At 39.4% G+C, this 13,137-nt stretch overlaps 1 protein-coding gene across 1 annotated transcript in view; it reads right to left on the bottom strand.

Annotated features, from left to right (window-relative positions):
• Positions 1–13,137, bottom strand: part of ADGRD2 (adhesion G protein-coupled receptor D2) — a 139,472-nt gene that overhangs the window by 16,965 nt on the left and 109,370 nt on the right. The window contains exon 26 of the mRNA XM_072123703.1: positions 8,974–9,004. Coding sequence (XP_071979804.1) covers positions 8,974–9,004 — 31 coding nt within the window. The remainder of the gene's footprint in view (positions 1–8,973; positions 9,005–13,137) is intronic.

Raw genomic sequence — 13,137 nt, 5'->3', positions numbered from 1 at the left:
CTATGCCACGAAGAATTGAGGCAGTTCTGAAGGCAAAAGGGGGTCCAACCCGTTACTAGCATGGTGTACCTAATAAAGTGGCCGGTGAGTGTATATATATATATATATATATATATATATATATATATAGTTAACAAAAAGTTTGGGATGGTGGAATATTTCCCAATATATATGTCAAACTAAAATGATATGTTTTAAATATTTTTTAAAAATCTATCCAATGACGCCAGACCCCTATCACCACCACCTGGGGCTAGGCAGGGGGCAACTTTAAAATCTTAACTGGGAACCCCTATTTTTTTTCCTAGGAACAATTACATTGATTCAATCTGTTCAATTCATTTTTATTAACAGATGAAGATATCTTGAGAAATACACCGATCAGATAAAAAAATAAGATATATAAAAAAAATATGTAAACAATGTTTCTCAAAAATCTATCCAATGATAATAATGATGATCCTTTAATTTCACTCCCCCCTAGAGGTGAAGTGGGGGAATTCTAATTTTTATGTAGAAACAACATTCTGCGTAACCTATGAACAATGATGAGGACATCGTTTTCTGTTCTCTTCCAGGTGCTGTTTTAATGTGAGTCCCCGACCTCTCACACATCGGAGAGCTTGATTAACTTAGAGGTTCTATGGCCATTCTATTGAAAAAAATATTTTATAGTTAAGGGCATTATATAATGTACTTAGTAACACAATTTTCCCCCTTAAAGAGGATCTGTCATTCATATAAAAGGCACTAGGAGTTGTTTACTAAAGTAAGCAGCTCCTAGTGCTACAACAGATGCTGCAGTTTTACAATGTTAGCGTTATCGGAAAAATCCGATAATGCTAGCAGACACTGCCGCGCTGTACAATAGAAACGGTGGACTGCGCTGTAAGCGGTCGGTGAATTTATGAGGGGGCGGTCTAAGGCGCTGCTTCTCCCCCGGGCCTCCCTCCCACTTCATGTAATATGTGTTGTTGTTTTTTTGTAATACGTGGCCTTCTATTTTCAGATTTCTGGTCTGATGTGTATTTATCAAAATAGCCCCCTTTTCACTTTTTTTGCACAAATTTGGATTTTTTGACGATTACAGATCCATCTGTCACCAAAATTGAAAAAGACCCAGGTTAAATCAATATAATTTTTCCTGAGGAATTCGACTCGATAATTTTTCCTGACGAATTTTAAGAGTTTGGTATCATTTAATAGGGTTTTGTAAAATATTTGACACATATTTTGGTTATTTGATCCGATATGTATTTTGCAAGATATTCCAATGTATATATATAGAGAGAAACAAGTATAAAGATATCTACATAATATAGCTATTACATCGGAGGCCATAGCAAAGGAAAAGTATAGAACAGTTTCAGTCCAAATATGCTTTATATGAGCAGAGCATATTTAATTATATTAAGTATACAATAAGGTATATACTCGAGTATAAGCCGATGGCCCTAATTTTGCCACCAAAACCTCGGAAAACATAGACCGAGTATAAGCCGTGATTGGGAAATGCATTGGTCACAGACTCCTAGTATATAGCCAGCCAGCCCTCTGTAGTATATAGCCAGCCCCCAGTAGTATATAGCCAGCCCCCAGTAGTATAAAGCCAGCCAGCCCCAGTAGTATATAGCCAGCCAGCCCCCAGTAGTATATAGCTAGCCCCCTGTAATATATAGCCAGCCAGTCCTCTATAGTATATAGACTGTTGGACAGTGTGATTTGTTTGAGCAAAATGGCGTCTGGTGGGTATTTGTTAGCTTTACATGATGTTTGATTTGCTTTGATGGTTTAGAGGTATGCGGCTGGGACTTTGGTATTTATTTCGGGACAATAATGATATGCCATACCTCTTCTTCATCTGATGCTATAGGATTACTACCAGCGCCTATTACATATACTCATAAGTTGCCTTTCCATTCTTGCACACACTGTCCGTGTTTTTGTTACATGTTTTTAGATGTTTCTTTTAATGGGGTGTTTTTAGTCAGCTGTATTGCTGTAATGTATTGGTAAATGAATTTTGTAATAAAGATTTGGTATTCACTGTGTGAAGTTTACATCACTGCATATTCACCTTCTGGCGGTTCCCGATGCTCCCGTTCCCATGGCTCCTCTTCTTTTTCCCTATGCCGTAACAGCCAGCAGAGGCGCACCACCGCATCATAGTGAGTCCCTGGCCAGCAGAGCGCAAGGCCGTGTCTCTGATGGCTAATACAGTAGAGAGAAGAAAGAAAAAGAGCCGTGGGGAGCCACACAGAGAATTGGGGGCGCCGGAAGGTGAGTATGTAAGTATATCTTTTTATAGACTTGGGTATAAGCCGAGGTGGGGTTTTTCAGTAAATTTTTTTGCTGGAAAACTTGGCTTATACATGAGTATATACGGTATATAAAAAAAAACAAAAAGGGTAATACAAAATTTTAGCCATCAGTAGTACAAAATGAATCAAGAAATATTTGTTTGTTGTGTTCACCCTCACCCTACAGAACAGATAGACAACATAATTGTTTATAATAGACATAATTTGTAATTTTATAATAATAGACAACATAATTGGCACATTGTTCAGGTCCCACCATTGTGCCCCAGATATGAATACACAGCATTTGATCTTACAGTAGATCTTGCAAATGAATTTACAGGCACAACATGTGTTAAGGACAATCTTGCAGGAGCATTTTCTTTGTCAAAGACCAAATATACTGATAAAAATATAATTCAAGAGAGTTGAGAAAAATATCAAGGTATAATAGCAATATAATTTGCATATAAAATCGCCAAATGAGCCTGTCTAAATATATAGGTAGGAGGACCCACATGCACAGAGCCACCACACAATACAATAAAGTAATAAAATTACAATACATTTCATACATTGAACTATAAGAAGACATAAGCTAAGTTATTGTATCATCAAAATTACAAATGCAAAATTCGTATTCATTTGAATGATAATTACCACTTGAATGAATAAGAATATTTAACTTACAATTTTGATACAATAACTTACCTCATGTCTTGTTATTGTTCATTGTATTGAATGTATTACTTTTTTTAAGCATATATTCTCTTTGATAAGGAAATGCGCCTTCAAGATAAAAAATGCTGTGTATTCTTATCTGGGACAGAATGCTGGGACCAGAATTTGATACAACTTACCATATTTTATATCTGTAATTTTTGGTACTACTGATGTCTAAAATTTTGTACAACCCCTCTTGGTGTTTTTATGTATTTTATTGTATACCTAATATAATTAAATATTAACCACCTCTGAAAGGTGGGAGCACCCGGTTGCATTTATATATAGATACCACACGACCCAATGGCACTCATGAGGAAGACGCTGTGACGGAGCGCATGGAATGCCACCCATACTTACTTGGCTCTAAACCCTGATTCCAACTGACAATTTTGGTGATTATTTGGTGAAGTGTCCGCATTGGTGTCTATATGTATGCCTCCATGTATTGACTTTCTTTGGCACACTGTCATGCTGAGATCTTTCTAGATATACGCCTTCACATGTTGTACCTTATTACGGTTTTATTGTTACCGGATATCATGATTGGATACTTGCTAGTCTGTTACATACTAAATATAAGTAAGGGTGTGATTAGAGGGGCAATATTGCATCCTCCATCAAATGAGTTTTGCAGTACTTTGCTGCATGGATTTAAAGGAAACCTACCACTTAGAATGGCAGGGGTAAGCTGTAAGTACCGAGCACCAGCTCAGGGTGAGCTGGTGCCGGTACTTACTTTCGTTAGTGTTATAAACCGCGGTATCACGGTTTTAACACTTTTTAAACTTTAGAGCAGGAGAGGCTTCGGCGCTGCGTGCGCACGATCGTGTGTGCGCCTACATAGGAAATACCGGAGATGTTGCGTGCGCACGGTCGCGCGCAGCGCCGAAGCCTCTCCTGTACTTACAGCTTACCCCTACCATTATAAGGTTTCCTTTAATTAGTTTCCTTTAATTAGTTTGATTTTACCCCTCTCTCTGATTTGCTATATGGAATTTTTGTCATTTTAACCCCCTTTTGCTGTGGTTTCAGAGGCTCCCTCAGCACTGCCCCCTCCTTCTCCCTGCTATAATATCACACAGTGAAAGGGGGAGTTAAACAGCCAGAGCATGGAGGGGCTCTGGTATTGCCTCCATAGACCTTCTGGCTTATTAGCATCATTTTAAGAGTTGATTTTAGAAGGAAGGAGGCCTGAATCTATGAGTAAATGTCCCTGGTTTATCATGTTTTATTTCCTTTAACCCCTTAACGCTCTGCGCCGTAGCTCTACGGCGCAGAGGTATAAGGGTTGTATGAAGAGGGCTCACGGGCTGAGTCCTCTTCATACAAAGGTAGGGGTTTTTTCAAAATGCATAAAACCCCCACCGCTAATAACCGCGGTCGGTGCTAGCACCGATCGCGGCTATTAACCCCCCCGTTGCCGCTGGCAAAGTCGCCGGCGGCATTTAAAAGACGGCGGCGCGCGGGCGCCGCCATCTTTTTTTCGATCGCCACGCCCCGAACGTCATCGGGGGGCGGCGATCGGTTGCCATGGTAGCCTCGTGTCTTCTTTTGACACGAGGCTATCTGGCAGCTGCAGATTCGTTACAATGAGCCAGTGGCTCATTGTAATGAATGTGCTGCAAAAATGCCATATATTGCAATACAGAAGTATTGCAGTATATGGTAGCAGCGATCTTTCACTACTTTTCACTTTTCACTACTAAAAGATAGTGAAAAAAAAAAGAAAAAAAAAGTTTAAAAAATAAAAAAAATTAATAAAATATTAAAAGTTCAAATCACCCCCCTTTCCCTAGAACGGATATAAAACATAATAAACAGTAAAAATCACAAACATATTAGGTATCGCCGCGTCCCAAAATGCCCGATCTATCAAAATATAAAAACAGTTACAGGCGGCGGTGACCTCCGAGGCGGGAAATGGCGCCCAAATGTCCGAAATGCGACTTTTACACCTTTTTTACATAACATAAAAAATGAAATAAAAAATGATCAAAATGTCGCACAGACCTCAAAATGGTAGCAATGAAAACGTCGCTTCATTTCGCAAAAAATGACCCCTCACACATTTCCGTGCGCCAAAGTATGAAAAAGTTATTAGCGTCAGAAGATGGCAAAAAATTTTTTTTCTTTTTTGTACACATTCGTTTAATTTTTCAAAATGTATTAAAACACAATAAAACCTATATAAATTTGGTATCACCGCGATTGCACCAAACCAAAGAATAAAGTAGGCATGTTATTTGGAGCGAAGAGTGAAAGTCGTAAAAACTGAGCCCACAAGAACGTGACGCACGTGCGGTTTTTTTTCAATTTTTCCACATTTGGAATTTTTTTTTAGCTTCGCAGTACACGGCATGTTAAAATAAATAACATTATGGGAAAGTAAAATTTGTTACGCACAAAATAAGCCCTCACACAGGTCTGTACACGGAAAAATGAAAAAGTTATGGATTTTTGAAGTTGGAGAGCGAGAAATGAGCCGAAAAAACCTCCGTCCTTAAGGGGTTAACAGAATTGTAAAGGTCTTTGCAGAAGCCCTTGCCCTCTGGCTACCTGTAAATAAAAGTGGAGATGTGTGGGTCTCAAACAACAGAACAAGTCCAAGCATGATTTAGAATACAGATAAAGTGCCCAAAACTCCACTTTTACATAGAAAAAATAGGAAAACACCAACATATTTGGTATTGCCACATCCATATCTGAAGCATTATTGGACCTTCACAGTTAAAAAATAAAACAAAATCACATTCCCAAAAATTTTTTTTTCATTAAATACCTTAACAAAAAAATGTTCTAAAAAGTAATAAAAGGAACATACCCCAAAATGATTCCACTGAAAAAAAAACAACTCTTCTCGCAAATAATAATCCCTGAACCAGCTTTGTCAACATAAAAATATTGACTTTTATTTTGTTTTATTTTTATTGCACAGTGAAAGGTGAACAAAACAAATCCAAGACAAGAGTTGACCATTTGTTGTCCCCACACAGAAAGAGTTAATAAAGTCTCATCTATAATCTATAGAAGCCCCAAAATAAAGTATCTGAAACGTGCATCTCATCCCAGTAAAAAGCATTTGTCCAAAAATAATCTGATTTGCAATGGTCCGCCCTTCCTTTGAGACACCCGTGTAGCAGTTTGTCCTAATCAAGAAATATTGGGTATCAAACTTTCCAGAGCAATTAATTACGTAATCCATTGTGAATGTGTACATTTTTGAGAATATATTTTTCCAAAAAATTACAATTTCTAAAATTGCATTTCACTTAAACCCATGTAAAACACCTAAAGGGTTAACAACTTCCTTAAATTTGTTTAACATTTTTTGAGGGGTATAGATTTATTTAATATATAGGCCTCTCAAAGTCACTTAAAAGCTGAGCAAGTCCCTCAAAAATCGTTCCACTCAAAACATCCTTCCAAAATTAGAGGACACAGGGTTTTTCTCTCATTTCTCACTCTCAAAAATCCATAACTTTTTCATTTTTCTGTGTACAGAGGTGTTTGAGGACTTATTTTCTGCGTTACAAATTTTACTTCTCATTGACGTTATTTATTATTCCATGCTGTGTACTGGGAAGCTGGAGCAAATTCCAAATGTGGTAAAATTGGCAAATAGACGCATTTGAGTCACTTTCTGTATTGCAGTATATGGCATTTTTACACAGTATTCATTACAATGAGCCACTGCCTCATTGTAATGAAACTGCAGAAAGCAGAAAGCCTCAGGTCTGAACCTGTCCGACAAATTAACCCCCAAAACTAAATATATTTTTATAAACTGCCATTAGAAAGCATTGGCCCTATCCCTACATTATCTCTCTACATGCCTGTAAACTTAAATAATCAGGTCCTAAAGATGTATGCGCTCAGCAATTTCCATCTGCTCCATTGAGATGCATGGAGCAGAACGGTCAATCGCGGACGTCTGTTCCATTACTCTCCCGGAGTGATAAGGGGTCTGACTGAGGTAACTAGGACCCCATCTGACCCCTCGTTTTTGTTTCATCACTGTGCTGTACATTTGTTACCTTTACATGAAATTAGATGTGGTGAAATTCTAGAGCAGTTCCAGATTTGAAGGAGTTTTCCCATTAACCAAAGTTGCTGATCGGTGGGGGTCTCAGTCATGAAACCCCCACATAGAAGCTAAATAAAACTGTAGATAAGCCCTGTACCATGATAATCTAAGCACATTATTGGCACACAGCATCTCCGGGGATCACAAAGTGTCTGCTTAGAGAGTCCCCTCCCACACTATGGAATTTTACACTGACTGACTGGGTGATGGGACCAAAAACAGCATTGAAACTGACTAAAATTGCAAAGTAAGGGGTGGAAAATTATCTTTATTGTGTAAACATGACTGGGTCATTATGTAATTATGTATGTGAGTGGTGGTAGCACCAACAGCCCATTGATTTTGATGGTTGTAGCAGCAGGCCATAGTTGATCATTAGCATGAGTTTTGAGTGATAAGGTGGCATCGTGGCTCAGTCATCTCCATATAGTCACAGTAGGAGGAGGTTGCCAGTGACAGTGTGGGAGATTCATTATGCTTTCTCTGCCAGTGATTGTGCTTCTCGACCCACATGCCATTTTGGGCATTTCGGGGCACAGAGTAAGCAGGCCAGGCGGGTCACATTTATTATAGTCTCCAACTGAAAACTAGTGTCAACCATGGCAAAAAAACTCAATTTCCCATATGGTCTTCAGGACTGGCAATGTTTGCGCTCATATTCGGAGCCTCTTAGTGAATACATTTGCAGGAGCGCCAGTCTTAATTAATCCCCCCCAGTGAGTCTGCTCAGAAAATTCCTTCTTCTCCACTGCTACCGTATAAGAGTTCATGATTTCCAGACTGGCATTTCTATTCCATCAACACTACCATAGCCTCATGGCTCCTATTGAAAATATTTAAGATAGTGTTTAGTGTTAATTGGTGGAGGCAATAAAAAACAGAACCCCTATAAGGCCAAAGCATCCAAATTGGGCAGCTTAATGGCTGTAGCAGAAGAAACATTTCAGGAATTGCTGCTGCTAGAAGACATCTCCATAGTGGGAATTTTCTACCTTACCAGATGACGAATCTACCGCACCATGCCCCCCTGTAAGACAGTTCCATTTCCTACAGCAATTGGGATGAAGGTTGATTCCACTCCCCCTCTCTATTTTAATGGTAAACATATGCACTGGCATGATGTCTTATACCTGAGGTTCTATTTTTATTCATTGTTTAATGCAGAGTTGCTGTATTACATTTTGCGAATATTTGACATTGCCTGAATAGTGTCTCCGTTAATCCTGTTGTTGTAAATAACATCCTTTGCACAATTTGGTGTGCGAAAATCCTTGATAAAATGCCACCTTTGCAGGATTATCTGTCTGAGCAGCAGGACGCAGTCACATAATACAGTGGACCTCAGGCAATGGCAGCTCAACAGCCACGTGTGATACCTACTCAAGCCCTTTGCAAAGGCTACCAGAATTGTGAATAGGAACAACAGTGGCATCAATTATATATTCCAAATGCTTTCACTGATGCAACAAAGGTTGGAGCAATAAGGAATGCATCAACATCTTGGTTGGAGGATATGGAGATCTTCTCACACTGATAGCTAATGGATTTGTTTGAAAATCATTGAGGCAGATAAATAAGGATTGTGAAAGATCTAGCAAAGACCTACTGTGGCAGAATCTATTGGGTCCCCAAACACATTGGCTACCATTACATTGTAAGATGCACTTGTTTACGTGCCGACAAGTGTCAAGAAAAGGGATGGCTAAGCCAAGCTAATATACTCTCGCTATAAAAGCAAAATGGCAGATTTTTCTTCCTGCTTAGTATTAATTGCGCTATCCCTTCTGAAAGTACTTGACATAATAGACAACTCATAACCATTACCTTTGTAAGTGGCATGCCCCTACACACTCCAACACTTACCTGATGCTTTGAATGATGTCAGTTCTACAGCCTGTATAAAAGAGAGCAAAAAAGAAACATCTTAGGTATTAAACTAAAATAAAATCACAATGAACTAAGCACCTTAACACTTCACACATGGTAAAAAAGTTGAATTGTCCTTATTTACAAAGTGAATTCAAAACGGATGAGGTCAGCACTCACTTGTTCTTGAATAAATGTGAATCTTTTTGGTCCATGGTACAAGAAGCAATTACAGATTTGCAACATCCCCCACCGGGGCCTAGCCTTTTTTCTGTTGCAGATTCATACAGATGAATATGATAAAAAGCTTATCTGATGTGGTTTGGTCTTTCGTCATAGATAGCATTCACAAGAACATGTGTTCCGGTGAACTAGGTATATTTGCTCTGCATGTTCTTGTGAATGCTTTCTATCTTTGTGGAATGTTTTTTTGTGGCTTGTATGTGAGATACTTCTAGGTACCTGATATAAAATATATAAATATATAGTAATATTACTTTTAATACAAATCAGAATAAAGCATTATAAAGCCACTAATTTCATGACTTGTTTACAAGTGGTTCTGGTTTTCTAACACTGGATATTAACAGTTGAAATGAGAAGTTTACATTTACACTATATACAGTGGGTATGGAAAGTATCCACACCCCTTTAAAATTTTCACTCTTTGTTTTATTGCAGCCAAATTGAATGATCAAAAAAGTTCTTCTCTTGCTCAGTAATCTACACTCTGCACCCTATGATGACAGCAAAAAAAAATCTACATTTCAGTTTGTTTCTAATTTATTTAACAAGAAAAACTGAAATATCACATTGTCATTATTATTCAGACAATTTGATGACACTGGTATTTAACTCACATGCTGCCCATTTTCTTCTGGTCTTCATTGAGATGGTTCTACACCTTCATTTGAGTACAGCTGTGTTTAATTAAACTAATTGGAACTGATTATGAAAGGCGCAGACCTGTCTATAAAAGACACAGGTCAAAGTGCATGTCAGAGCAGATGAGAATCAAAAGGTCTAAGGAACTGCCCAAGGAGCTATGAGACAGAATTGTGGCAAGGCACACATCTGGCCAAGGTTACAAAAGAATTTCTGCTGGACTCAAGGTTCCTAAGAGCAGAGTGGCCTCCATAACCCTTAAATTAAAGAAGTTTGGGACAACTCTTCCTTGACCTGGCCGTCCAGCCAAACTAAGCAAGGAGAGTTTTGGTGAGAGAGGTAAAGAACCCCAAGATAATTGTGGCTGAGCTCCAGAAATGCAGTATGGAGATGGGAGAAAGTTCCACAAAGTCAACTATGACTGCAGCCTCCACCAGTCGGGGCTTTATGGTAGAGTGTGCCGACTGAAGCCTCTGCTCAGTGCAAGACATATGAAAGCCATATACAGTTTACATAAAAACACATGAAGGACTCACAGACTATGCGAAATAAGACTCTCTGGTTTTACATGGCAAACATTGAACTTTTTGGTGTTAATTCTAAGCAGTATGTAGAAAACCAAGCGCTGCTCATCACCTGCCAAATACAATCCCAACAGTGACACATGGTGGTGGCAGCATCATGCTATGGGTGCAGGGACAGGATGTCTTGTTGCAACTGTAGTAAAGATAAAGGCGGCCAAGAACAGAGAGATATTGGATGTAAACCTCTTCCAGATGCTCTGAACCTCAGAATGGCCCAAAGGTTCACCTTCCAACAAGACAAAGACCCTAAGCCCACAGCTACAATAACAAGTCTCTGTGACTCTGTAACATTTCTGTGACCATTCCTGACTGGATCAGTCAGAGCCCTGAACTAAACCCAATTGAGCATCTCTGAAGAGACATGAAAATGGATTCCAGCAATGTTCACCATCCAACCTGAGATACATGGAGAGGATCTGCAAGGCAAAATGGCAGAGGATCCCCAAATCCAGGTGTGAAAAACTTGCATCATTCCCAAGTAGACTCCTGGCTGCATAGATCCGTAGCTGCTTCTACTCAATACTGAGCAAAGGGTTGAATACTTATGACCGTGTGATATTTCAGTTTTTCTTGTTTAATAAATTAGCAAAAATATCCACATTTCAGTTTTCTTGTCAAGATGGGGACAGAGTGCACATTAATAAGCAAAATAAATTACTTTTTTGATCTTACCATTTAGCTGTAATGAAACGGTGTGAAAAACATTTTCTGCACCCTCATCGGATATGAAATCAGAATAACCTTTTCCCGTTTTAGGTCAGTTAGGATTACCAAAATTATTTCAATTTATCAAATGACAGAATAGTAAGAGAGTGAATTTCTAAGGCATTTTAATTATACTTCCCACAAGCTTCCCTCACAAGAGTTTGTAGGAATTTCGGACCCATCCCTCCGGACAGAACTGGTATAACTGAGCCATGTTTGTAGCCTCTTACTCGCTCCTACCTTTCCAGCTTTGTAAATTTGAGTTAAAAGCTTACACAAAACATTGAGCATGCAATCCATAATTCAGATTCAGAGCACTGTGCATTTGGAAGACCCATTTGCACAAAAGCTATAACTTCCTGGCTGATGTTTTGAGCAGTTGCTTCAGCATTGCCACATGATGGGGCACATTTACTAAGGGCTTTGCACCGCACTTTAGTCAGAGTGTGCACGTTCTTCAAGTCTAAAACGGTTTGCACATGTATTTAAGAAGTGTTTGTGCTGCGATTGTGTCGCATGTGAGCCTTTTGTGGCGCAGCTGCGCTGGCCTCCATGCAACACGAATCGGGGGTGCGCCAGTCGGTCCAACTGATTCGGAACGAGCGCCGCACGCCCTATGTTAAAGGTGTATCACAAATACGATGGTGAACACTGTCGGACCAGTGTGGGGAAGCTCAGCATTCATGATTTCTGGCACACGATTTTAGTGAATCGCAGCACTCAGCATTATACACGGACAATGGACTTTTAGTGAACTGTAGTGACTTTGCAAGTAAATGTGTCCCAATGTTTTCCCTCATGCCACCATCTGTTTTGTGTGCACCAGTCCCTCCACATGCTGCTGCTTCTGTGTTTCAAATCTGGGATGGTGTTCTCAGATTTGCAAGCTTCTGCCTTTTTTCTCCAAACATTGTCATTATAGCAAACAGTTCAATTTTAGTTTTGTCAGACCATAGGGCACGTCTCCAAAAATGAAGGTCTCCTTCCTGAGGCTGGTTCCTTATGGCTGAACATTTCCATCTTGTTTGTACCCATATATAATTCTTCAGGTTTCCAGAAATTGCACCCATGGATGGACCAGACTTGTGCAAGTCCACAATTATCTTCCTGATATCTTAGCTGATTTCTTTAGACCTTCCCATGATGTTACACAAAGCACGGTCTTTCAGACAAGCCTTCAAATACATGCACAGGTGTGCATCAATGTTGCCAATAAATAAGAAGCTTCCAAAAATATGTCCCAAATTGCTTAAAAGCACAGTAATGTTGTAACTGGATGTAAACTGTTGACTTTGCAGATAAGAACTTGTCTCTCACATTATTTTGGCATTTGGCAAATTTAAATAATTTTGGTAATTTTAATTGTCCTTAAAGGGAACCTGTCACCAGGAGACCTCATTTTCACTAAAGACAGATTGTAAAAGCCCATGACACCTGCAGTGCAAAACTGCTTCTCTGCCTTTTCTAAGCATTTTCCTTACAATATAATTGTGTGTTATAACTTACTCTTGCATCCTGACAAAATCCTGGGGTAGTCACAGAGGTTGGGCTTTGGTTTGGATGCATTTCAAAAAACAACATGTGACTTGTCTCAGCTGCAGGCTGCCTCCATCTTTGTGCTCCTGTACAGAATGTCTCTCCTCGACTGAAGTCAGGCTGATCAGGCTGTGACCTCTGAGGAGGAGCAGGAGGTGGAGCTGTACAGGAGCACAAAGGTGGGGGCTAAGCTCTGAGGAGTGAGTAACACAGACAAGCCACGTGTTGTTTTTTTAAATGCATCTAAACCAAAGTCCAGTCCCTGTGACTGCCCCAGGATTTTGTCAGGGTACAAGGTAAGTTATAACACAATTATATTGTAATGCAAATGCTTAGAAAAGCCAGAAAGGCAGATTTGCACTGCAAGTGTCATAAGCTTCTGCAACCTGTCTTTAGTGAAAATGAGGTCCTTGGTGACAGGTTCCCTTTAAACCGGGAAAAGTATATTCTG

The sequence above is a fragment of the Engystomops pustulosus genome, chromosome 9 (assembly GCF_040894005.1).
Source record: "Engystomops pustulosus chromosome 9, aEngPut4.maternal, whole genome shotgun sequence".
Lineage (NCBI taxonomy): Eukaryota > Metazoa > Chordata > Amphibia > Anura > Leptodactylidae > Engystomops > Engystomops pustulosus.
The sequence above is the reverse complement of the archived record's forward strand: the minus strand, read 5'-3'. Positions and strand labels throughout refer to the sequence as shown.